Source organism: Vombatus ursinus, unplaced genomic scaffold (assembly GCF_900497805.2).
Source record: "Vombatus ursinus unplaced genomic scaffold, bare-nosed wombat genome assembly UNPS02009062.1, whole genome shotgun sequence".
Classification (NCBI taxonomy): domain Eukaryota; kingdom Metazoa; phylum Chordata; class Mammalia; order Diprotodontia; family Vombatidae; genus Vombatus; species Vombatus ursinus.
Window position 1 is genome coordinate 15,397,902 of NW_020948840.1, and position 27,787 is coordinate 15,425,688.

The 27,787-nt window shown below is 37.2% G+C and overlaps 1 protein-coding gene across 2 annotated transcripts in view; it reads right to left on the minus strand.

The window, feature by feature from the left end:
- The window catches only part of LCLAT1 (lysocardiolipin acyltransferase 1), a 141,322-nt gene that overhangs the window by 81,113 nt on the left and 32,422 nt on the right, over positions 1 to 27,787 (minus strand). For both annotated transcript variants that reach the window (XM_027850523.1, XM_027850524.1), the window contains exons 2-3: positions 14,762 to 14,930; positions 1,237 to 1,435 (exon numbers count right to left, since the gene is read on the minus strand). In XM_027850523.1, coding sequence (XP_027706324.1) covers positions 1,237 to 1,435; positions 14,762 to 14,926 — 364 coding nt within the window. In that variant the 5' untranslated portion in view covers positions 14,927 to 14,930. The remainder of the gene's footprint in view (positions 1 to 1,236; positions 1,436 to 14,761; positions 14,931 to 27,787) is intronic.

Sequence of the window (27,787 nt, forward strand, 5' to 3'; positions counted from 1 at the left end):
CCTGTTACATGTGATGCATACGTTAATTTATCTGTGTACATTAATAGTGGCCCAGATCTGAAGTGAATGTTAGATAATGGATACTTCAATGAATTCACGATCTCAAAGATGTGAACACTCCCTCTACAACTACAGATTAAATCCATCCATGCCTGTGATTAATCACAATAGTAACAAAATTAATAAACTGAAAAACAAAGGGTTTATCAATAACAATGTGCTCATGGAAATGCAACTCTTTTCTTCCCATTAACAAAATGCAAGGGCAAAACTCACTTCTGCCTTCCAACCCAAGTGATGACAGGAGAAATAATACAGAAAACCTGGAGAAAACTACTAGAACACATCTCTATAGAAAAGTTTCTTTATCAACTAGGAAGATGGCATCTGGCCTAACAGAGTCCTCAAAACATTAACCAAAATTTCAGTTCACTATTAACAGGGCCATGCATGGTTTGCTTTAGGAGCAAAATCTTCAGAATGGAATTGAACAGTGGGAATATAAAGGTAAGACAAGTAGAGAATGATAAAGATTGTAGCATATAGCAATTGCTGTATTTGGTACTTTTTGTTTGCTTTTCAAACTTATTGCTTTTAAGTACCTCCCCATCTTAAAAAAAAAAAAAAAAAGGGCTCCACTTAATATCCAGTGTTGCGATGGTCCTACTTTCCTGAAGTAAAACAAAAAGTGTTTTCTATGAACATTCCTAGAATGGTATGATTTAGGGTACTAAAATACAGTGTACAGACTAAAGCAGAAACATTGTATAAAATAAAACAAAAACAATTCTAAAATACACTTGACATTCAGTTTATACTTGCTAAAGACTACTTATTTTATATTATTATAGTAGATTTTAAGGGCTTTTATCAGCCTAGACTAGTTTCTGGCCAACCTATTATACAAATGGAAATGCAGAAAGTAGTTAAAGCATGGTTGATTGATATTCTATACAATACTGGTCACCCAAGCAACCACTTGAAACCTGGCAAACTGTAGAACCTTTACTCTGTCACTGTTTAAACATTTCTTTAAAGGACAATAAAAAGCTATTTTCTAGCCAAGATATGCTATGGAAAGTGTCTTTAAAAATACTTTTGCATTAGTCAGGGAAAATGGAAAAGGTCTTGAGGCCTAAATGGAACTTGCTATCAAGTGAAGTTATCATGTGAGAATATTATTATATATTTGCATCCATGCATTATTTATTTTAACAAAATATGTGAACAACTTACCAAAACCAGGAACACTTTTGAGACTGGATTTGAGGCAGATTTTCTCTAGTCTGAGGTAGCTATATCGCAGCAGGCAATTCCACAGAAACATCCAATCCATTCTTGTCCGGTGGTTCATAATAATAACACTTCTTTCCCCAGGAACAAAGGCATCGCCTGTTATAATCACTTTTACACGAAATATGGTCTCCAGCAATGCCTAAGAAAAAAATCAATTCAAAATCATGATTTCATGCCAGAAGCAATCACAAATAAACAGGACTGCATCCAAAGTTCTGTGCTGAACTTTTTATATAATTAAAAAGAAAAGCAAGCGATACATAATAGAGATTCAGTTTCACATATAACTGTTTCCTGTTTTACAGCATACATGGAAATGCTAATTATGCTTAGTGTTTTTTAAGTTCAGAATAAAAAAAGAGGAAAAAAAGGAAATGTAGGTGATATAAAAATTTTTAAATGTCAATTTCTATTAAAAATAATAAAATAATTACTTCTTTAGGATAAGTCAAAAGCATGTATTTATCTTCATAAGTTATATAACATCACAGACAACTTAAGTCTAATAGGGACAGACAGCTTCTTCTTCTTTTTTTTTTTTTTTTCGAGGCAACGGGGGTTAAGTGACTTGCCCAGGGTCACACAGCTAGTGAATGTTATGTGTCTGAGGCCAGATTTGAACTCAGGTCTTCCAGACTCCAGGGCTGGTGCTCTATCTACTGCACCACCTACCTGCCCCTAGACAGCTTCTTCTAAGAGAAAAAAATAGTTAATGGATAGGAAAGAAACCTAAAATACATTCATCCCAGCCCCTTGCAATAACTATCATCTTGATCAAGTTACTTAACTTTAACTTCAATTTCCTAATCTATAAATCTTACTTTCCTCTACTGGATGTTATGGGCCAAGTGCCTCCTAGCTATGACATGACATAAGGAAGGCATTATGAACCTCAAAATATTGGGCTCATAAGATTATAACATAGACCGAGAAGGGACCTCAGAAGTCATATAGTCCAACTGCTTCATTTTACAGACGAGAACAATGAGGCCTAGAAATATAAAGTGACTTGTTCAAGGTCACACAAACAGGGCCAGAGCCAAGATGTGAACTAAAGTTCTCTAAGCAGAAATTCAGTCCTATGTCCATGATTAGAAGTTAAATCCTGGGGCAGCTAGGTGGGGCAGTGAATAGAGCACCGGCCCTGAAGTCAGGAGGACCTGAGTTCAAATCCAGCCTCAGACCAAACACTTGACACTTACTAGCTGTATGACCCTGGGCAAGTCACTTAACCCCAATTGCCTCAGCAAAAAAAAAAAAAGTTAAATCCACAAATATTTAAAAACTTGTTTAACTATTAGTTTTGGCTCTACTATAAAACTTAGTAAAATTTCTTAACATGCAAAAAAACACGTTGTTTATCTTTTACCCAGTTATAAGGGATTCTATCAGGCAAGGGAACTGGCGAATGTAAAAAAAAAAAAAAGATAGAAGAGTGAAAGCAAGGGCAAGGATCATCTGTGGCTGACATTTTCCAGTATTGAGAGTACAACATAAGATGGCAATCGACAAAACATGGCAGAATGAGTGTCTGTGAATCTTTCTTATACATAGATTTGGTGCTATTATTACTACTTAAATCTGATGGTATCACTTCTCTGCTCAAAAATCATCAGTGGCTGCCTGGTGCCCACCAAATAAAGTTCATGCTTCTTTGCTTGGCATTCAACTCCCACAAGAGTCTGCTACTACCTTGCCTTTCCAGCATTATTTGATATTATCTCCCCGCCCCTCCAAAATACAAAAACTTTTAATTTTAGTCAAACTGCACAAATCTCTGATCACTGAACACGTTCTCTGGTGTCTGTAACTTCACCAACCAGTTCTATAAATCAGCTATGTCTACAATGTATCTTTTATTCACCTAATTCCTAACCAACCCATCAGAGTGCCTTTCTTCTCTCCTACATTGTTTTCCATATCCCTCCACATTACTATAAGAGAGTCCTCATTTAAAATGAAGAGAGATATGGGAGATTAAAATAAAGAATGACTACACTCTTCCACTGTATTGCCTATATTGTCTGACTGTCAAATATATGCCACTCCTCTTAGACACACTAAACATCCTCAATTTCTTTCAAAAGTTTCTCAGATCAATCAACAAGCATTTATTAACCACTGTCATGTGTCAGGAATTGGGGTAGGCAATAAGGATACATGTAAAAAGTATAAAATGATCCTTATTCAAGTTTATATTCTCTTGGGATAGACAAGCCAGTCCTTTAGCCCCTTTCCTGTAATCCCAACCTATAGGGATAGATTCCATTGTTTCTCAAATTTATTACCTTTATAAATTTCATATAGGACCTGTAAAGCTAGATGGACCTAACTCTTATAATTAGTTACCTAATTTCACCAAGTTTACTTGGATTTTCTAAAGAAAGCACAGTCAAGGACTTTAAGATTACAAACCTCTAATTCTCATGCCTAGTTCTCAGGTACAGACTTTATATGACATTTCTGATATGCAAGGGTATAATAATGATCTATTTCTTTAAAAAAAATTTTTTTTATGTATGCCTTCTGTCCCTACATTACAGGAAACTAACATCTCCACCACTAAACAAAGAAAAATAATCAAATAAAACTAAGCAACAAAGTGACTGCTTGAGAGAGTGAATCCAATGCTGCAAGCCCCCTACACACTCCCACCTCCATCCCTCCCCCAAGAACTGGGAGGTGCACCTTAGTATTTGTTCCATAGGAGAAAAATGTCATGACAATCAGAGTCAGTCTGCCTGTTAGTGTTATTTTGATTTACAGTACTGTAATCATTTTGTGTAATTGTGCCCACTTTACTTTGTCTCAATCCCTAGTCTTCTCATGTTTCTCTGAATTTCTCGTATTCAAATTTGTTATGGCGCAATAATATTCCATTACAATTACGTACCACATAATTTGTTTAACCATTCCCCCTCAGTGACTACTTACTACTTTGTTCCCAGGTTTTTTCTACCATAAAAAAATGCTGCTATGCATATTTTAGTATATAAAAAGTTATTCTCTTTGACCTCCTTGTAGTATATATGTACTATAGTGGGATTGCTGAGACAAAGAATATGAACAGTTTAATGACTTCACTCACAAAATCTCAAACTGTTTTCCAGAATGCTTAAAAGAACTCATAGCTCCAGAAAGAGTATAGTGGTCTGTCTATTTTCCCATAGCCCCATCAATGCATATTATTCTCGTGATCTTTAAAATAATTTACTGTCTCTATGATTTACTCTTTGACCTACTCATTACTCATTATTCAGGAAGTTACTTAGTCTCCAGTTACTTACACAGTCTATATCTTTTGCTTGAATTTCCTTTACGGAATACAGTTTTTGTTGAATTATGGTTTCAAACAAATAATAAAACAAAACTACCAGGCTGCTTGACCTAGCAGACTTTGTCCTTTGTTTCCCACAGCCCTGAAGGTCAGGCCAATTTTAATATAATAGAAACTCAAAAGGCAGCTCCAAACATATCTTAATGATGTCACAGGAATGGAACAGTGAACATGAGCTAGTGTGGCCTTCACTCCTCCCAATATCATAGAATAAACCAATACAAGAAGGTCACAGAACTCTTTCGACAGCATATACTGAGACTTTACATTCAGCACTGTTAACACCAGACAGGCCACCTTCTATTCAATAGCATTTACAGGCCCTATAAGGTCAGAATAACAAAAATATGATACAGGGAAAGAGATTTCTACAAAGATGTCTAGAATCTAAACAATTTATTTTACAAAAGATCGGTTGGGGACAGGGATGTGCAGTTCTTAGAAGTACTAGAAAAAATTTACTGTTCTCTTATTCATTTGACTTATAACTTCATATCAACATAGATTAGAGCTGGAAGGGAATTTAGTGGTTCCTGATTCTAACCTCTTCATTTTACAGATAAAGAAACTAAGGCATAGAGAGTTTAAGCAATCTGTTGATCACAGAGGTAGTGTCAGGATAGAAAAGTTCATTGGACCTTTATGTAATATTTGTTTCTTTAGATTAACACAGAAGCTCAATGAGATAGATATCTTTAACCTACCAAACCACCTACCTTCTTGTTCTGGAGTGGAGTCTTCTGAGTCTCCTGCCAAGCTAGTAGGGATTCAGTCTGATTAATCACTATCTAGAGTCCCCTTTCCCAGGGGACTTTATCATTTTATCACATAATTTTAATCATTCTGCTTATTTGATGCTGAAGCATAAAGGTATATGTTTCATTTCTTGACACCTTTACCTACCCATTGTGTATTTTCTACGTCCAAACAGAGCAGAAAAAGGCATCAGCATGGTTGTAAGACACAGCATACCTTCAACCAAGGTTTTCACATATGTTTTAAGACATGGTTTACAGGAACATATGTGAATTGGAATTTAACTGGTCATAAGAAGGGACAGATTATGAAACAGCTAGGGCCTAGAATAGGATAGGGCAATCAATTAATAAACATTTACTAAGCACTATTATGTGTCAGGCACTATGCTAAGTGCTGGGGATACAAAAAGAGGCAAAAGACAGTCCTTGCCCTCAAGAAGCTTACAATCTAATAGGGGAGACAACATGGAAACAATATGCACAAAACAAGATAAATGTAGGATAAATAGGAAATAATTAACAGAGGACAGGTGTTAGAATTAATAAAAATGGCTGGGAAAGGATTCCTGTAGAAGATGTTATTTTAGTTGGAACTTAAAGGAGGCCAAGGAGGTCAACAGTCAGTGTGTAGGAGGGAGAGCAATCCAGGCTTGAGGGACAGCCAGGGAAAATGCCCAGAGCTAAGAGATGGAGTGTCTTGCTCATGGAACAGATAAGAGGCCAGTGTCCCTGGATCAGAGAGTACGTTTCAGGGAGTAAGGTATAAGAAGACTAGAAAGGTGGGAGGGGGGAGGGCTAGGTTATGAAGGGCTTTGAATGACAAACAAAGAATTTTGTATTTGATCCTAAAGGCGATAGGGAGCCACTGATAGGGGATGACATGATCAGGCCTACATGTTAGGAAAATCACTTTAGTAGCTGAATGGAAGATGGACTGAAGTGGGAGAGACTTGAGGCAGGCAGACCCACCAGCAGGCTACCTTAATAATCAAGGCATGAGGTAATGAGGAGCTACACAAGAGTACTGGTAGTATCAGAGGAGAGAAGTGGGTGTATGAGAGATGTTGCAAAGGTGAAATCAACAAGCCTTGGCACAGATTGGATATACGGAGTGGGAAATAGTGAAGAGTCTAAGATGACACCTAGGTTGGGAGCCTAAGGGAGTGGGAGGAGGGTATTGTCCTCAGTAGTGATAGGGAAAGTAGAGTATTCAAGGGGAAAGATAATGAGTTCTGTTTTGGACCTGTTGAGTTTAAGATATCTACTGAACATCCTGAAAGGCAACTGGAGATGCAAAATTGGAGACCAACAGAGAGGCTGGGGCAGGATAAGTAGGTATGAGAATCATCAGTATAATGATAATAATTAAATCCATGGGAGCTGATGAGATCACCAATCAAAGCAGAATAAAGGGAGAAGAGGACCCAGGACAGAATTCAGAAGGACACCTACGGTATGAACTTGATGGAGATCCAGCAAAGGAGACAGAAAAGGTGTGGTCGGATAGATAGGAGGGAAATCAGGAGAGAATGGTGTCCTGAAAACCTAGAAAGAAGAGAATATCAAGGAAGAGTGAACAACAATGCCAAAAACTGCAGAGACATCAAGAGGAATGAGGACTGAGAAAAAGCCAATGAATTTGGCAACTAAGAGATCATCTGTAACTTTGGACACAGCAGCTTTGGTGGAATGATAAGGTCAGAAACTAGATTATAAGAGGTAAAGAAAAGAGTGAGAGGAGAGCAAGTGGAGACACCCATTGTAGATGGCCTTTTCAAGGAGTTTTGCTACAAATGACAGTAGAGATAAAGGACGAAAGATAGCTGGGATGGAAGGATCAATAGAAGGGTTTTTTTAAGGATGGGAAGAGATAGGCATATTTATGGACAGTAGAAAATAAGCTAGTAGACAGGGAGGGATTGAAAATAAGTGATAGAATGGAGGTGACAGAGGCGGCAATCTGGTAGAGGAGATGAAATCAAACAGGTTACCTGAACAGGTAGAGGGGGTTACCTTTGGTATGGCGTAAAGTTATTTCATTATGTGAGACAGATGAAGGAGGAAAAAGTGGCAAAAAATATCTGAGTGACAGGTGATGAGGAGGGAAGGAGAGGGAGTTCACAGCAAGTGGCCTCAATTTTTTTGGTATAATATGAGGCAAAAGAGGGAGAAAAGATTTGGAATAGGTACTGTGGAGACTAGAATAGTAAACTGAGAAGGGAGATAGAATAAGACTGAACAGCAACAGTGACGGCCCAGTTTAGACTATGTCACATAAATTTGTCATGGACCAGGTCTGAATGGTTACATGATTTTCTCCACCTTCATTCAGTAGCATCTGTGGAGGAGAGAAGGCAGGGAATGAAACTGGGGCAAAGTCCCAGTGGAAAATTAGAAGTTCGTAAGATAGGCATCCATCATCAGGATATTCTACAAGTATGTATCTCAGCAGACAGATGGAATACAGCACCTGGTATCAGACAACTGTAAGAGGTCATCTCGGTAGATGGTTTGGCAGCAGGTGGTTAAGAACTAGTCACAGAAACTCAGGCACAGGTATGTGGTCTTCAAGAAGATGGTGGGTGGGCAGGCACAGAGGGAACTAGGTGGCACACTGCATAGAGCACTGGCCCTGGAGTCAGGAGGACCTGAGCACAAATCCAGCCTCAGACATTTACTAGCTGTGTTACCTTGTGTGCCAGCCGCGCCGTGCATTCTCCTCCTAACAGGAGCAGGCTGCCAGGGTCACACCTACCAGTCTTCGGAGCCCACCCGGATAAACATAGAGACGAGCCGATCAGGAGGTGCAAGCACTCGAACTTTACTCAGAGACCATCACAGCAAGACCAAGCAGGAAAGCAAGAGCAGGAGCCAGCGAGTGCTCTGATCCCTACCCCCCTTATATACCTTCCTAGCCCCTCCTTGCCACAACCCCCACGTGGCACAGCCAACATCAGACAATCCCTCACACCTCCCCCTTTTTGTTTAATCAAGGGGGTGGAGACGGGGTCTCAAGACTAGGGCCTCGGTTTTGAGTGCCTCTAATGAACCTCTAAGAATCCTAAGGAAACACCCTAATATAGTGGGTAGTAACAATAACAGCATAAATGCAAAAAGAGCCACAAATGCCCAATGGGCCACCAGGGAGGGGATAGGGAAAGAGGTATGCCCAATCCAATCACCAAGGTGATGAACAACACCATCAGTCTCGTGCTGGTGCCAAGTGTCAGATACGTTCCACGCCAGTCTAATTAACACCCGCAAAGCCTGGAGCTCAGAGGAAAGATCTGTAGCTTGGATCATTTATGCTTTGTGAAAGGGCGCCGCAAGTGGTGTTATGGTTTAAGGGTGTTACACAAATGGATCGATATCGGCCATCGCAGGGCAACTGCTGTCTCAATTGCAGCCACATAAGTTCATTTCCAATGTCCTGGGTAGCCAATGCTATTTTTTGAATCTGCTCCTCCAGCTGCTGATCAATATCAGCCTGCACTTGGAGGGCATGGGCGAATTTATTGGCCAGTTCCTCTATTTGTGAGGCAAGCAACTGCTGTCCGCTATCTAAGTCCTGTATCTGGAACTCCTAGAAGATGGATGCCGCCAACGCAAGTGCCCCCAGCCATTCTCTCTTGTGTTGACGATAATTGATTGCTTTACCTATCTCCTCCCACCTGGCATCTTCAGCAGTGGGGAACCAATTGGCAGGGGTCTTAGCTTTTGTCAGTGTAAGGTGGCGAATGCCGAGGAGGTACAATGTGGAGTTCAGGGTCCAGCTGCCCTGTAAGATGATCTCAGGAGTAGCCTCTTCCCACGTCAGGATTTGTCTTTGAGCACCTTCTACCAGGATCCATCTCTCCACTCCCGCCTCCTCCTGTTGCTGCAGTGTGGCCTTGGACAGGGGTGCCCAGGGCACTGGAGCTGATGCAATCTGTGGCAAAGTCTCGATCGCGCAAAAAAGTGAAAACAGTTTACTCAGTTTAGTCATCCTAACTGTCTTTTCCTTCTGCTCTCTCTGAATTTTCTGTCGTCTGTGTTCCTTCTCCCGTCCTTGTTGTCTCTTCCGGGGCTTCTTCAACTCGTTTTGTTTTTCGTTCTGATACCCAGCAGCTCCGGCCATCAGGATCTGTAAGACTTAAATACCCCGGACCTTTTTCCTCAAAAGGGAAGTCTGGAGGAGGGGGCTGCCCCTCCGTGTAATAGGTGGAGCTTTCTTTGCTTCACTCTTCCTTTCTCTCCCCCCACCTACTCTTCCACTTCCTGTTTCTGGTGTCTTCTGCCTCACTCCCTGATTCTTCCTCACCACCGATTTCCGCTTTTTCCACTATTTTATATACTTCTCTCCCTAGCACCTCCCGATCCGGGACCTTAACAAACGTCTGTCCCATCTTCCTTCCTTCACCCTGTAGGCTACGGGGTCTCATCTCTCTTCCCGCGACCAGACCAGCTGATCCGCGGGGCCCCTGGCCTATTTCCTCAAGCCCCACGTTGGGCGCCACTTGTGCCGGCTGCACCATGCACTCTCCTCCTAACAGGAGCAGGCTGCCCGGGTCACACCTACCAGTCTTCGGAGCCTACCCGGATAAACATAGAGACGAGCCAATCAGGAGGTGCAAGCACTCGAACTTTACTCAGAGACCATCACAGCAAGGCCAAGAAGGAAAGCAAGAGCAGGAGCAAGAGAGCAGGAGCCAGTGAGAGCCCCAATCCCTACCCCCCTTGTATACCTTCCTAGCCCCTCCTCGCTACAACCCCCACGTGGCACGTAGCCAACATCAGATAATCCCTCACACCTGTCCCATCTTGCCACAACTCCCACGTGGCACGTAGCCAACATCAGACAATCCCTCACAACCTTGGGCAAATCATTTAACTTGGAGGGGGAGATGATGAGGGGGTGGGGGGAAAAGGGAAGTCATCTCTGAGATGGTCATGCCAGACTGACTATCCTTTATTTTTTTTAAAGACATGATTACTAAACTGTTAGATCAGGAGAATGTTGTAGAAATTACTTTAATGAAGCATTTAAAAAAGAACCTGAAACTATTCTTGTAGTAAAGATAGAAAAATGAGGGCAGTAATAAAATTAGATGGATAAACTGGTTGAATGACTGGGAGTCAAAGAGTAGTGGCTAAGGGTTCCCTAGCAGGAGGTCACCAATAGAATACTATAAGAATCTGTGTTTGGTCCTGGTTTAAATTTTTATCAGTAATTTAGATAAAAGCATAAATTTCATTCCTCTCCAGGCTGCACTCCTAACCTCCTAATCCAGAAGCTCACTCAACCCTGGAATTCATACACTGGAAGTACCCTGTTCCCTGTTCCCTGAGAATGGATGGCTCCTCCCACTTAAGGAAGGCATCTGGATCAGACAAGTCTCCTTCTGGGTATTTTTGTTTCTTCATTTGCCACGCCACCCCCCCAGCTTTTCAGCTTCTTTTTATTTGTTGTCTTAGCCCATTACAATGTAAACTCCTTGAGGGCAAAAACTGTCTTTCTTTCTACTTTTATTTTTTATTCTCAGCACCTAGTATAGTGCCTGGCACATAGTAAATATTTAACAAATGCACATTTTTTACCATAAATGAAACCAGACAGAAAATATAAGAAAACTGCACCTAAATGGAAGGACAGTGCATAGGTCTTCTTGGAAAGGCAGATAAAGGCATATGTGTCTTATGCCAAAGCATAGTTGGTTTTATCATGTGTCCAAAGGCAATGAGAAATACTATTTCATGGGATCCTTAATCATATCACATTGCAATGTTGATGATGAACATAAATGATGATGAAAAATTACATGGCCAATAAAGATTGCAGCTTCTGTACGGATATGTTGTAGAAAATAGGGAGGCTGAGACATTCTATGAAGAACTCAAGAAGATCTTCCAAATTCAAACAATAATTTCATACTCTACGTCTTGGGATTCCTAGTTACCTTCAGAGCTCAGCTCAGACACCTAATCCTATATGAGGCCTTTCCTGATCCCCACAGCTAATAGTATCACCCCTAACAATTAACTTGCATTTATTTTACATATATTTTACATACTTACATGTTGACACCTCCTATAGAATGTAAACTCCTTCAAAGTTATGAATGTTTTATTTTTGTTTCTGTTGTAACTAACCCCAGAGCCTAGCAAAGTGCTTGTCACATAACAGACACTTAATATATGCTTACTGAATGACTGATGGATATTCAGTGACTTCAATATAAAGATAGGGTTTGGGGAGGATGGCAAAAAATATTCTGGAAAACATAGCACAGGAGTAAGAAATGAAAAAGGGTAAATGCTTGTGCAAGTTATAACTGTTGTCTTCAAGTATAAAGGAATGTCTCTAAGAAGAAGGCTCTTACAAGGACATTGGCCATCACTGTGGATGATGTCTAGTACAGAATTCAAAAGGATGAAGGATTTCCCTGTGGATGATAAGGGCACCAGATGGTCCTGTCTCAGGATGATATTGTACTGATTGCATCAATCCCTGAAACACTGCAGAGCATCCTAAAGGAGATCTTCAGTCATTCAAAAGAGTTCTACCTAATTATATATTATTACAAATATCTAATACTTAGACTCTGATACACAGCTGAGACGACAACTACCTATCTAATAGACAGCTATCCACCCTATATACATAGGAAAATGGACGGCATAGTAGAAAAAACACTAAGCCTGGAGTCAGGAAGACTTGAGCTCAAATCTAGCCTCAGATACTTACTAGCTATGTGACTGGGCAAGTCATTAACCTGTTTACTTCAGTTTCCTAAACTGTAAAATGGGGATAATAATAGCACCCACCCCTTAGGGTTGTTGTGAGGATCAAATGAGATATTTGTAAAGGGCTGAGCACAATACCTGGCACATAGTAGGTGCCATATAAATGCTAGCTATTATTATTAATTGATAAAACTAGTCTATCCAACATAGTCTATGGCCAAGACAGTTTAACAGCCACTACAGATAGACAATGAACTGAGTCCCAAATTAAACAGAAGGAAAACAAGTTGAGTTGCTTTTGAGAAAGTACACAGTGCTTTTTTAATAACCCCAAACTTTTCCTAAAGACAAAGGTCCACTTTTTAAACAGCGATATTCTCCTGGTAATATTTAAACAGTAATATTCTCCTGGCATGGCTATAAGTCTTGGAATACAAGTCTCTAAAAATCTGAAGTTGAGGGTCACCCAAAGGGACAGTGGGTGGAAACATAGTGGATGTGAATACATATTCGACAAAGAATTGCACAGGGAAAGTGGAATAAGGGAGGGCACAAAAGAGATATATGACACTGGGTGAGAATGACAGATAACCAATTTCCATCTGTAAACTAGATATAGCTCTGAACCATATATTATCTCTGGGAGAGTTCATCAACCCTTCTCATAGTTTATCACAGGATTTAGAACTAGAATGGCCTTTAAAGCTCTCCTTCACTTTGCATATAAAGAAGGGTATCTTTTTAGATCTAAAATCCAGGTACTCTGATTTAAAATCTCATATTCTTTCCATTACACTCTTTTGACTCTCCATTTGGGATCTACTATGGCAACAGGATTCACTCTTTTGTTCATCTGGAGATAAGGAAGGCTGCCTGCTACCTAGCTTAAGAGAAGGTTTGAAGAAGAGATCACCATAAGAAGCAGCAGAAGGCATTATTACTACCCTGTAAGGACTCCGCAGTCCAGACTCTAGTCTTTCCACATCAAGGTGATTTCACTGAATCCATTTAAACTGTCTTGAGCTGATTTCAAGAGAGAATTCTGGGTGTTTCTGAAGAAGCCATCACTCTGGTGAAGTACTAGAAGGGAACTCAGTTTGCAGAGGTGGTCTCAAAGGACCGCACTTACTAGCAGGGCCAGAGACAAGAGCAGCAGCGTAGTGCTGAAAAAAGTCACATGAAATGGAAAACCAGGACGCAGGCAGTTCAGGGTCATAACGAAACCAGCTGGGGTTAAACTGACTTTACACATATAAACACTCTCAACACTGACTTTGAAAACTAACAGCTAGTAGATGACAACTTTAGTAGTTCCTAAAACTTATCATTATGAGAATGAGTTAAGTAAATCATATCATGAAGAGTTGAAGTAAATGAACAATCAGATACTAGCCATTCATTTTTTCACCTTTCGACCTTAAAGGAGTACTAAAAGCTCAAGAAACAGTAATGAAGAGGATCAGTATAACAGTTTTTAACTCCAACATATCTTTCAGATATTTTGTTTTTTAAAAGATGTCATTTTTCTCTCTTGGGTTTTCATTTTTTCCCTTTAGTTTTGAAAGTGATTCTCAGACAATTAATTGTTACATTATGAGATTTCTGAAGTCTCTTCAACACCTGAGACATGACTCATATAAAGTAAATGCAAGTAAATGACTACGTAGCTTAATTATTTTAATTCACTCCAGGACTAATAAACTGATGCTATCTCTTGTTAACATCTGCGCTAGCATCTTCTTTTTACTTTCTCCACTCTTCATGCTGAAAAATAAATGAGGCCATGGAATGTGAGAATACAATCTAATCACATTTCTCAAACTAGAAGAGCATATTCCATGCCCAAATGATACACACACATGAACTTCCCTTCAAATAAAAATTTCAACTTGCTTTTCAAAGGAATCACGGGTTGGGCCTGTGTTTCCACTGGTGTATGGAACTCCCATTGGGAAAACTTTCCCCCCTGATTCAGGTCAGTACCTTTTCTGCAACTTGTAATTTTACAGAGGCCTGCCTAGAATGGAGATGTCAAACACAGGAAGTAAGGCAGCAACACTCCCCAGGACAACCCGGAACCAGGTTAAAATGTAATTGGAAAATACGTAACAAAATAAAAATACAATGAAACAGAGATAATGTTAATATTTGGTTTTCTAAGTCAATATGTGGCCCCAGCAATCCTTATGTACAGCTTGGTGGTCCCCATTTCTATCTGAGTTTGAAACCACTGGCCTAGAGCACTGGAAAGTTAACTGACCTGCCCCAAGGTCAAACATCCCACATGTGTCAGAGGGAAGAGTTGAACCCAGGTCTTCCCAGTTTTAAGGCTGACTCTCTATCTACTATACCATGCTGCTTCTCATAATGTAAATTTATCATAATATAAACTTTATCTTTAAAAATTATTCATGCAACTAAAGCCAGAACTTTTTTTTTTGCTTTTTTTTTTTGGTGAGGCAATTGGGGTTAAGTGACTTGCCCAGGGTCACACAGCTAGTAAGAGTCATGTGTCTGAGAATGGATTTGAACTCACGTCCTCCTGACTCCAAGGTCAGAGCTCTATCCACTGTAAAAACCAGAACTCTTAAACTTAATGTTTGAAATCCTAATCATTTTAATCTCCTTCTCTGATGTTTAAACTTACCACTGGAAGTGTGAGCCAGGTTGCTACAAGGCGATTGTTGATCCAGCGATACCAGGATGGCCTTATAAACATCAAAGGTATAAAAGGACCCAACATGAAAATACTTCCAAAAAAGCTTCCCAAAAAGAGTGAAATCATAAAGTATATCCCCTTCAATGACATCATGGCTCTGAAAGACATTAAAATCAATATTTTGTTAACATACATCCAATCTCTCTATTCTCCCCTTCAAACTAATTTGTATACTTTATTCTTTGATCATTGTCCAAGTATGAGCTATGTTACTCAGATCATTTAAGAATAACAGGGAGTATGGTGGAATAGAAAGAAGATTAGGCTGTAAGTCAGAAAACCCAAATGCTAGTCTCAGCTAAGCCACCAAAGAGCCTTGTTCAAGTCACTTAATTTATTTAAATCTCATTAGATTACTTCCACAGTAATTTCCTGATCAGAAAATGTCTATGACCATGCTTCAAAATAGCAAGATACATAAGACTAATAAGGTTAGTTAGGCCTTATTTAGCACCAGAAATGTCTGTTATGACATGCATTTGAAACAAACCATGTGAGACAGATATTTTCATCAAATTAAATATTTTTACTATCTGGCTACTAGAACTTCTGGACATTGTATACATTATAATCGATATCTTCATTTCTTCAAGGAGAATAAAAGTATAGCACTACATTTTATAATACAGGAAAATATTAAGTCTTTATAGAATAAAATCACTGACTTCTTCATGAGAAGAAAAACTGAAATAAATATCAAAAGCACTTTTTAAGTTTTTCATAACAGGTATTAGGTATATAGAAGGAGATAAGCTATTAATTAATTTCAATTTTTGGAGATTTCTTTGCCCAGGGTCCATAACTGAGCAAAGATGTTGCCTCCTGAATGATATTCTCTTTTTCTTTTTGCCATTCACTGCTTGCAAGGGTGAGTGAGCTACTCTTCTTTAATCAAGCAAAATTATATTGTATTTTGAATTTTGTATAATCCAAAGCAGCTAGAAAAAAATTGGCTAAAAATAAACAACAACAACGAGACTTAATTTTCACACCAACCCTAGCAGGCTCTGAAGTCAGTGAACAGCAGTCACTAATCATAATTCATAGCCTATTCCTACACATCTCCACAGTTTCCCCAGAAAGAACTCTAAAAGCACTTTGTACCTCTCACAAGCACTTAGCACATGCTACTTCTATATGTGTGTATGCATATCTATGTATATATGAAGGTATATATAATACATATACACACATGCATATATGTACATAGAGTACATGTCTTATCTTGCCATTAAAATTATATAATGCTTTAAGGTTTACAAAGATCTTTAGCCACAACCACCCAATGAGGCAGGCAGTATAAATACTCTTAAGAATCTTTGGTGGCAGTTGAATCCAGGTTGGCTGATGCCATCTACTACACCAGAAGTATCAAACATGGAGTGAGTCAAATTGCAGGGGCCTGCAATATTCCCAAGTACCCCACACCCCAACCAGATTAAAATGTAACTGGGAAATACTTAACAAAATAACGAAAATCCAATAGAAAACAGATAATGTCACTATGTAGTTTTCTAAGCCAGTATGTGGCCTCAGGGATCCTTATATATAGTTTAAGATCTATTTCCTGTTTCTATTAGAGTTTGACACCACTGCACTACACCATTATCTTATCTATTTCTGCATATAGCTGAACAGCATTAGCACTCAATAAATGTTCAATTGCTGAATTCATAGGGGGTAGAAACTAGCTATCTGGGAGTGATTTTTCTTTTCATATCTCTAAAGGATAAAAATCAGCTTTCTATTTACTAAATAAAATCTTTTGCATGAAGCCTTTCCTTAGCCCCTCAAACTACAAGCATTCTCCCTGCCAAACTAGTTCGTACTGAATTCTTTAGTATGTGTATGTATGTATGTATGTTAATGCTATGCAAACTGTCTACTTTGTATATCTCAGTGCAATAAATTATCCATGCCAAATTATTAATCAATGATAAGGCATTTATTAAGAGCCTACCAAGAGAAGGTCAAAATGGATAAATGATTTAGACATAAAGAATGATATCCTAAGCAAATTAGGGGACCATGAAAAAATGTACCCGTTAGATTTACGGATAAGGGAAGAGTTTGTGATCAAACAAGAGACAGAGAGGATTATGGGAAGTAAAACAGATCATTTTGATTACATGAAATTAAAAAGTTTTTGCACAAACAATACCAATGTGGCCAAAATTAGAAGGGAAACAGGAAACTGGAGGAAAAAACTTTACAGCAAGTAAAGGTCTGATGAAGGCCCCATTTCTCCAATATATAAGAAACTGAGCCAAATTTATAAAAAATAAGAGCCATTCTCCAGTTGATAAATGGTCAAAGGATATGAGCAGGGCATTTTCAGAAGAAGAAAACAAAGCTATCTGTAGTCATATGAAAAAAATGCTCAAATTACTACTGATTAGAGAAATGCTTAAAATTAAAACATCTCAGAGATACCACCTCACACCTATCAAATTGGGTAACATGACAGAAAAGGAAAATGACAAATACTGAAAGGAATGTCGAAAAATTGGGACACTAATGTACTCTAGGTGGAGCAGTGAACTAGTCTAACTATTCTGGAGAACACCTTGGAACTATGCCCAAAGGGCTATAAAACTGTGGGTACCCTTTGACCTAGGAATACCACTACTAGGTCTGTATCCCAAAGAGATCAAAGAAAAGGGTAAAGGACCTATTTGTACAAAAATATTTATAGCAGCTTTTTATATTTGCTGCTACTTACAGCAGCAAAGAACTGGAAATTGAGGGGCTATCCATCAACTGGTGAATGGCTGAACAAGTTGTGGTTATATGATTGTGATAGAATACTATTGTGCTATAAAAAACGATGAGCAAGATGGTTTCAGAAAAACGTGGGAAGACTTATGAACTATTGCAAAGTGAAATGAGCAGAACCAGGAGAACATTGTACACAGTAACAGCAATCTATTCTGATCAAAATAATGACCAATAAAATTCCAAAGGACCCATGATGAAAAATGCTATCCACCTCCAGAGAGAACTAATGAATTCTGAATGCAGACTGAAGCACATTTTGTTACTGTCTTTATTTTTGTTTTACTTTGTGTTTTCTTTTGCAACAGCAACAAGGCTACTATAGAAATGTTTTATGTTACTTCACATATAACTGATAAGGCAAAAAATTGCCTTATCATTGAGGGGGGAGAGGAAGGGAGGAAGGGAGAATTTGGAACTCAAAATTTTTTAAAAAGTAAAAAATAATGTTTTTTTAAAAAGGATAAATATGGCAAATATGATGAATGCAGAGAAATAAAAAGATTTAAATGACCTGATGCAAGGCAAATAAGTAGAGTGAAGAAAATAATACATACACTGACAACCACAAGATAAATGAAAAGATCACCAAAAAGAAGTCAAACTCTGAGTAATTGAAAATCCAATGGAGGTTCTACAGAACGAATAAAAAAACTTCCTCACTCACTGAAGAAAAGCAGGGGACAACTGGATGTTTTTATTTGTTTTTCTTTGTCACAAAGAAAGGTTTTATCTTGAGAAGGGGGATAAACGGCTGTAATGTTAAAGCAAAAAGTACCAATACAATGTATCTTAAAAAAAACAACAACAAAGTTACAAGACGGGGAAGAAAAAAAAGTAGGCTACAATTCAGGTTTCAAAGTGCTGAGGGGCAGATAATGCCACACACAAACACACATCCCTCACATTACTATAAATGTGCCTGTAAATTCTTATGTGATGGCAGAACTTCAAGTTATTGGTAGTCTTGAGTTCCCATATTCTTGTTGCCACAGCAGAACAAAAAACATGAAGTTTTAGGCTTGAAGTAACAGGAAACATTAATTCTTAAAATATCATTTTTGTTTTACATTTAAGTTAATTTTAAACTTCCCTGGCTCAGTAACGTCAAATTACTTTCCAAAACAGTTTCATTTTTGTTTTTTTAGCAAATTTCTACTTTACTAGAATTTATTCTTGGACCATTAGAAATACCTTAATAATTCACTTAGATGAAGGGGAAGAAGAATATGTGTTCCTATGATCTTTTTTTTAAATTTTGTCCATTAATTCAATATTGAAACTAGGCTTTGTTTTTGTTTTTTGAATTCATGGTACTACTGAAACCCCTTCTCAAGTATCTAAAGCAGAATATGAACACAAACCTATTTTTTTGGTCCATAAAAATCAGTTGAAGATGTTATATTTATTTTTGTAGATTCTTAAAAATGTTTCAGCTGATTTCACAACTCAAGGGGGTAGCCCCTGGGCAGCTGTCAAGTCTGTGACCATGTACATCATTTTCTTACGATCCAAGGTTTTAGATAGGAGGTTTTAGATAGACTCCTCACTGCCCCCTCAGAATTCTTATTCCATAGATTCCTGCAAGGCCCAGCTCAGGTACCACCTCCTCAAAAGATATATGGATGTGTGTATGTACACACACACACACACACACACACACACACACACACGAATTTCCAAGTAGAATGTAAGATACTCAAAAGGCAAGGACTGCTTTTTATTTTTATTTGAATCCCCAGTGCCTGGGAGTATTTTATAGTTAAAAGACTACAGTTATCCCTTCCATGTTGTTGGGGTCAGGGGCACAATGCCCCTGTGATCTGGAAAATCTGACTAAAATTTTTTGGCCCTCCCTTCATACCAGAGAAGAAATCTAAATTTTTCCTTTTCCTTTTATGGGGTGTTTGTAGCACTTTATTGCAAAATTTGGGGTGATATTATACAATACTATACATATATTTTATGGATTTCTGAGTTTCTAAACTTTTTCTGTTTTTGGACATGGCCAATATGGGAATTATTTGGCTTGACTATGTTTGTTACAAGGCTTTTGTTTTTCTTTGCATTTTTCAGTTAGTTGTTTGTGGGAGGGAGAGGAAATAAAAATTGTGTTGAAGTGAGGTAGGTGACAGCTTAATTGAATCTAAGGGTAAAGAGCCTACCTTTCAATAACAGTAGACACTAAGTAAAAGTTGGTTTTGCTTTTATAATAAATTTGGGGTCACCACCACTGTCTCTTTAGTTTCTGTGGGCTTTTTCCTTTCCCCAAAGTTTCCCTGGACTATTTCTCTCCATTTCTACTAATCTATCTCCTCTGCTTTCCTATATATATTCCAAACATCTCATTTTACAATTTAGAAAACTGAAGCATCATCATCCTTATGCTAAGCAGTAGTCCACTTTGTTTTCTTTGTTAACTCCTTGATTGCCTATATCTACTTTATCCCTTCACTCCAGGGTCCAAGCTGGCCTTAGCATATTGTCTGTGGCTTCCAAAAAACTCCAAAAAAATTCTCATGTAATTTCTTATGCCAACCCAGGATATATCAAAACTGCAGTGGGGAAAGTCACAATGTGGAAGATATGACTATAGAGAGTATTAGTTCTTAGAATCTCATAGCATTATAAGCAAAGTTCTGTTGTTAAAACAAAAGGAAAAGTTTAGCTCTTAAGAGAACAAGCAAATCTTATGAATTTTCACAAGTTCAATTTCCTGAGAAATAAAAAAAAAAAACCTAAGATGTGAAAAGGCTAAGGTCATTTGTCATTGTAGGCACATAAAAAGAATTCCATTTTTAACAAATTTCATGGGGCATCACAATTGTTAGAGTATATTCAAACTTCATTAAAATGGAAACTATTGTTACAGTGTACAGAGTACATTATATTTTGCTTTAATGATCTGAAGGCAAAAGTTGAAGGCAAAGTATAAACTTATATGATACAGTAGAAAAGAAAAAGACTGGCTTTCAAGTCAGAGGACTTGGGTGTAAAATCCATCTCTAATACTTTTTACCCGTGTGATGTATTAGTCAAGTCATTTAACTTCTCTAGGTCCCAGTTTCTTCACAATAAAATGCCAAGATTGGACTGGACAAGTCTCTGAGGTCCCTTCTGGTCCTAAAATCTTCCAGTATGTTAACACAGTATTTGGGGGTTTTTGTCAGTAAGTATAGCATAGGATTCACTCCTGACTGAAATGGAGAAGCTAAAAGAATTGACATCTAAGAGAGTAAAAATGCTGTATTTGCCAACTGGATGTAAAACAATAGCTGTGTTTTAATGTAGAGGTTTAAGTTTTAAAAGCTCTAATACGCTACTTTTTTAAAAGTTGTTTTGATATTCTCTGGGGAGGTGTTTTTATTTTCACTAAAGAGTAATTTGAATAAAAACAAGAAGGCTGCTACAATTCATACTGGTGTTTTGGACTGAATTCACATACTGAAATCTCAGTGTGATTTGAAAAGATATCTAGCTTGGACCCTGGAGTGAAGGGATAAAGTAGATATAGGTAATCAAGGAGTTAACAAAGAAAACAGAGTGGACTACTGCTTAGCATAAGGATGATGATGCTTCAGTTTTCTAAATTGTAAAATGAGATGTTTGGAATATATATAGGAAAGCAGAGGAGATAGATTAGTAGAAATGGAGAGAAATAGTCCAGGGAAACTTTGGGGAAAGGAAAAAGCCCACAGAAACTAAAGAGACAGTGGTGGTGACCCCAAATTTATTATAAAAGCAAAGCCAACTTTTACTTAGTGTCTACTCTTATTGAAAGGTAGGCTCTTTACCCTTAGATTCAATTAAGCTGTCACCTACCTCACTTCAACACAATTTTTATTTCCTCTTACCCTACATGCAACTTTACTTAATTTAACAGTCATTTTATTTCCTCTCCCTCCCACAAACAACTAATTGAAAAATGCAAAGAAAAACAAAAGCCTTGTAACAAACATAGTCAAGCCAAATAATTCCCATATTGGCCATGTCCAAAAACCTATGTTTCATTCCTCATCTTGAGTTCACTGTCAGGTAGTGAGTAGCATTCTTCACTACTGATCCTCTGGACTTGAGTTCATCATTGCAATGATCAAAGTTCTTGAGTCTTTCAAAGTTGTTTATCTTTTGTTCAGCCATTTCCCAACTGATGGGCACCACTTTAGTTTCCAATCCTAACCTAATCCTAACAAAAAATACTGCTATACATATTTTTGTACATATGCGTCTTTTTCTTTTTTTTTTTAATCTCTTTGGGGTATAGGCTTATTGGAGTATCACTGAGTATAAAAGGATATGAACAGTTTAATGCTTTGGGGGTATAGTTCCAAATCGCTGTCCAGAATGGCTGGACTAATTCATAGCTCTATCAACCATGCATTTGACTTCTACCACAGTACCTCCAACATTTGTCATCTTGGCTAATCTGATGAGTGTTCAGTAGAACCTCTGAGTTGTTTTAATTTGCATTTCACTAATTATTAGTGATTCAGAGGATTTTTTTTCTTGTAGACAGGGATAGCTTGGATTTCATACTTTGAAAACTGACTGTTTATATCCTTTGATCATTTATTAATTTGGAAATGGCTCTTCTTGTAACTTAGAATCAATTCTTTATTTATCTGAAAATTAGACTTTTATCAGAGAAACTGGAAGTGAAGACTTTACACATACATACACACACACACACACACACATAATTAACTTTTTCCCTTCAATTTTAGTTGCAGTGGTTTTATTTGTCCAAAACTTTTTGCAACTGTATGTTATCAAAATTGTCCATTTTATTTTCTATGATCCTTTCTATCCCTTGTTTGATAAAGAGCTCTTCTACCCAAGGTCTAATTGGAAAACTTCTTTCTTGTTCCTTTAATTTATGTGAACTTTTATATCCGAGCCATATATCCATTTAGAGCTATATGGTGTGGAGTGATGATCTAACCCTATCTTCTGAGACTGCTTTCTAGTTTCCCCACCAGATGCTGTCAAACTGTGAGTCTTTACCCATGTAACTAGTGTCTTTGGATTTATCTATGCTGAATTAGAAGAGCCCAACTCTTTTTTCCAATCACACATTTCCATAATAATGTATGTATTCTTCCACCTTCCATGTAAGTCATCAATTCAGTTAAACTCAACATTTATTCAACATGTACTACTTGCAAGCCACTACATGATATACTAAGGATATACAAACAAAACACTTCCTTCCCTCAAAAAAACATTGTTGAAAGAGGTTTGATGAGTGAGGTAATAACATATAGAAATAAATGAATACTAAGTAATTAGGGAAAGGATAAAGCACTAGGGTGAAGAGGAAGTTCCATTCCAAGCATGGGGAACAACCTGTGAGAAGGCACTTAGCTGTGTATTTCTGGTTCTCCTTGAAGAGAATATAAAGCTTCTTGTGGGCAGAGACTATTGTTTTTTAACTTGTATCCTCAGAAGCCAGCTTAATGAATGCTTGAATTTAACTGAATTTATCTAATATTCATTAAAACTAATTTATTTTTTGAACCTTTAACAATTCTAATGCAATGAATCCATATATTTACTAATACCTGCTGTTTAAATTAATTCTCCCACTTGTCCTAAACCTATTTCAAATTTTCACCCCCAGTTCCAGTGTTCCAGTGTCCAGTCCAAGTTCTAATGTTCACCCTACCATATCCTTCATGATTGTATAGGCTCCAATCATATCTCATTTGAAAGCTCAAGCAAACTTAAAACTGTTGATTTAAAAAAAAATTATATAAAAGTTCATCCATTATCCTTTTAGCTGTCCCGCTATAAATCAGCCTTGAGTATTTTCCTAAGAAAATACAAATTGAATAAATTATTTCAGGTATAAATCCCATATACTTCTGAGGAAGGGTGAAATAATGTTTTGAGTTTCAACTAATGCCCTTCCTGACATAGTCAACATCTTTTTGGCTGTTTCAGCAAAAGTGAGACATTTGGTCAAAGTCACTTGATCACAGCACACATATTTAGAGCTAGAAGGACCCTGGAGGCCATCTAGTTGAATCCTCTCATTTGACAGATAAGGTAAGTGAAGCCTAGGAAAGTTGGTCACTTCCCCAGTTTCACAAAGGTACTAAGCATTAAAGGTGGGATTTGAAAAACACCTCTGCAGCTTAATTTTCCCTAAAAAGCAACAACATGCTCCATCTGCCCATGCAGATATGAACTATATTTTGTAATAAAGTTTGTCATATCAACAGTAGGCAATTCAAACAAAGATGATTATGAATTCTATAAAATAATCTAGCTCTTTTGCTTTAGTAAGTACTAAGAAAGCATAAGAAGACATATGAACTGCCGCAGATAACAATATTAGCCTTGTGACCCTGGGCAAGTCACTTAATGCTTCAGTTTCCTCATCTATAAAATGGGAATAATAATAGCACTTACCTCCAAGGGTTGTTAGGAGGATCAAATGAGATAATTTTGTGAAGTGCTGAGCACATGGCCAGGCATATGGGAAACATTATATAAATGTTAGCTATTATTAATAGAATTATTGATTTTTTTTTAAAGCAAGTTTAGTGACTCTAGGTTAAGAACTCTTGTTCTATATGAGGTTTGCAGTTCTAGGTACAATTCCTTCATTCTGTTCTATACTGTATATGGAAATGCTCATTTTTCTTTGGTGTTAAAAATCAGAATTTAAAAAAAAAATTTAAAAAAGGGAGAGGACAAACCAGATCGTCTACATTCAACATGGAAATAGAAGACTGAACCAAGAATAAAACTTACATCAGGAAGAGCAGATGAACACAATGTAGATTATAAGAGTAAAGATTAGCTGGACTTTACATTATGAGAAACAGGACATATAGTTAAAGGGGAAGGGAGTAGAAAGAGAAAGGAAAGCCTGGAAGAACACAAAAGAAAGGGGCTACAAAGAACACAAACTTCAAATATTTCACAATTTCCTCTAAGATTAACCCTGAATCAGTAAAAGGTAGAAGTTACCTAATCAAATTCTGGCATCTAGACACATTTGAAGAAGAAATAAAGATATTTAAAAAGCATTTTAAATTTGGAAAGAAAAAAGCATGAAATAATGCAGGGATTATAAACCTGGAAATGCATACCACTAGAGGATATAAGAAGCTTGTCAAGGAGATCTAGGTAGTATGTGGTAAAGAGCTAGATTATACTTTTGAAATATTTCAAAGTAGTAGAGTGTGCATTAGAGTGTGTGTGTGTGTGTGTGTGTGTGTGTGTGTGTGAGACAGAGAGAGAAACAGAGACAAAAAAAGAGAGAGAGTGTATTACAGAAAGAACAGTCAGAGAGGAGGTAGCTACAAGGTGGGAAAGGAAAGAAGTATTATAGTTTATCTGGAAAATTTGACAGAGACAACAGTGGAGAAACAATTTCTATTTGACAAAAAACAAATGAATGAGGTTTGGATAAGAAACCCCTTTCATCTTCCGCTAGGAAAAAAAAAAGTGAATTCAAAGTTAACCATGAGCTAACTTATATCCACAATAACTAGAAACTTCAAACTTATTTCTTATCAATTAAGTTACAAAATGTTGAAATCACATCTTATTATTTTTTGTGTTACACATGTGCAATTACATAAAGTCATACTACTCATTTTGTACAAGAAGACTGGAATAAAAGAAAAAAATTAAAGAAAAAGTGAAAAATAGCATGCTTCAGTCTGTATTCAATCATTATCAGTTCTTTCTCTGGAGGCGGATAGTATGCTTCATCATTAGTCCTTTGGAATTGTCGTGGATCATTGTATTGCTGAAAACAGCTAAGTCATTCACAGTTCTTCATCTAACAATATTGATATTACAGTGTACAACATTCTGGTTCACTTCACTGTGCATCAGCTCATATAAGTCTTTCCAATTTTCTGAAATCTTCCTGCTTGTCATTTCTTATAGCATAATAATATTCCATTACAATCATATACCACAGCTTGTTTAATCATTCCCCAATTGATGGACCCAGTTCTTAGCCACTGCAAAAAGAGCTGCCATAAATATTCTTGTACAGGTCCTTTCCCCATTTTTTTTGGATATCTTTGGGCTACAGACCTAGTAGTGATATTGCTGGATCAAAGGGTATGCAGTGTTATAAACCTTTGGGCATAGTTCCAAATTACTCTCCAAAATGGTTAGATCAGTTCATAACTCTACCAACAGTACACTAGTGCCCGAGTTTTCCCAGATCCCCTCCCAATATCCAACATTCTCCTTTTGATGTCATATTAGCCATACTGATAAGTGTGAGGTGGTACCTAAGAGTTATTTTAACTTGCATTCTCTGATCAACAGTGATTTAGAGCATTTTTTCATTTGACTATAGATAGCTTTCATTTCTTTATCTGTAAACTGCCTGTTCATATCCTTTGACCATTTATTAATTGGGGAAGGACTTGTATTTTTATAAATTTGACTCAGTTCTCTATATATGTGAGGAATGAAGCCTTTATCAGAGACACTTGTTGCAAAATTTTTTTTCCCCAGTTTTCTTCTTTCCTTATAATTTTGGTTGCATTGGTTTTGTTTGACATATCTTATTCTTACTAAATGTTGTCACAGGCTTTAATTCCATTTATAACAACTTGTTATTCTCAGTCCCGTTCTCCATCAAATCTAAAGAAAGAAACAAATTAGAGGCTGAACATGACACACAGGTAAGGCTTTCAATAGCTCCAGGAAAAATTAAACTACTAGTAGACAAGAAACAGAATAAAGGGTCTCACTAACTTAACCATCATGATAAATACTTAACAACTTTACATTACTAAACAGTATATGTATCAAATAAAATTCTTTATGGAAATTAATCTCTTTTTTTTTGTACAAACATATGGCAGGTAAACTCTAGAATTTATTTCCTTTCATTCTAAATGGGGGAAATGAGAACATTTGCTGACAGCACAAGACTAGTACAAAGTATAAAGACCAAAAAAGGTAGGAAATCTCTGATAACAGAAACAACACTGAATTTGGAACCAAGCGTGCTGAGTTTAAAATGTGACTGAATTCAAAATCTGCTACTGACTGATGACAATGGTCAAGTGGTAGGGTCTTCTCATCTGTAAAGTGAAAGGCTAGGACTAAATCATCTATCTGTCTCTTCCAACTCTGATTCTTTGATAATATCATTATAACATTAATAAATCAGGTCAGAAAATTAGTCTTTGAAGCAATATATTAGAACAACTATCAAGATTATATTTTAGCAAGCAGTCCAGAGCTCTAAGATGGCCAAGGTCAATCAAGATCAGGGCAATGAAAGGAAGAAATACTACAAAGAAATAAAAGGAAGGATGTTGTTACTGAAAAATGCCAAAAAGACCAAATAACTTTATCTGGGATCTAGCATAATATAACTTGAAGAATTAGGAATTTATGACCAGATGATAGGGTGTTAGCAAGAGAATAAAGAAGATGGAAATACAAAAAGAGGTTTTGTTAAAGATAATGAAGATAAAAATGATATATTGACATAATTCTTTATAGCACACACTGTACCCCCAAAGGCTTAGCTGTTGGGGGGGAGGGTATTCTAAAACCCCATGTTTTTTCCAAATTTTTTCAAGCCATCAAAATTTGCTACTCTATGAATTTTTTTATGAAAATGCCGCAAAAGGGACTCCCCCCCCAGCTGGTGAACGACAAGTAGTTCCATATTTTACAATGCTTATTTCAACAGTTTCCTGTTATTGTACAAAGGTTTCCCTATAAGTTATTACAGTAAAGGCTACCTACACCCACGCCAAGTGGAACACTACTAAACAAACTTTCAGAAAGATTAATTGAGGTTACTCTAACATTGCTCTTTCCAGATATTATCTAAGAGGCAGTGGAACTTGATTGTTATTCTAATTACCTGCCTGAATTAATAACAAACTTCAATGAAATTCCATGTAAAATAAAATTTATAAAAATGAGCAAAAAAGAAATCCTCCTGGTTGCCTTTTGTTTGTTTCTCTAACATAAAAATACTTATCCAAACTTGTAAAGCTATACCATAATTTATAAGATCTTAGGTTTTAGGACTGGTAGAGTTTTAGAGTTCATCTAGTCTAAACTCCTCATTTTGTGGTGCAAAGAGGAAAAGTGATACATAAGCAAATAAGAGTCTAAAAAAGAATTCAAAGTCTTTGGACACCAATCCAGAGCTCCTTATACAAAACAATGCTG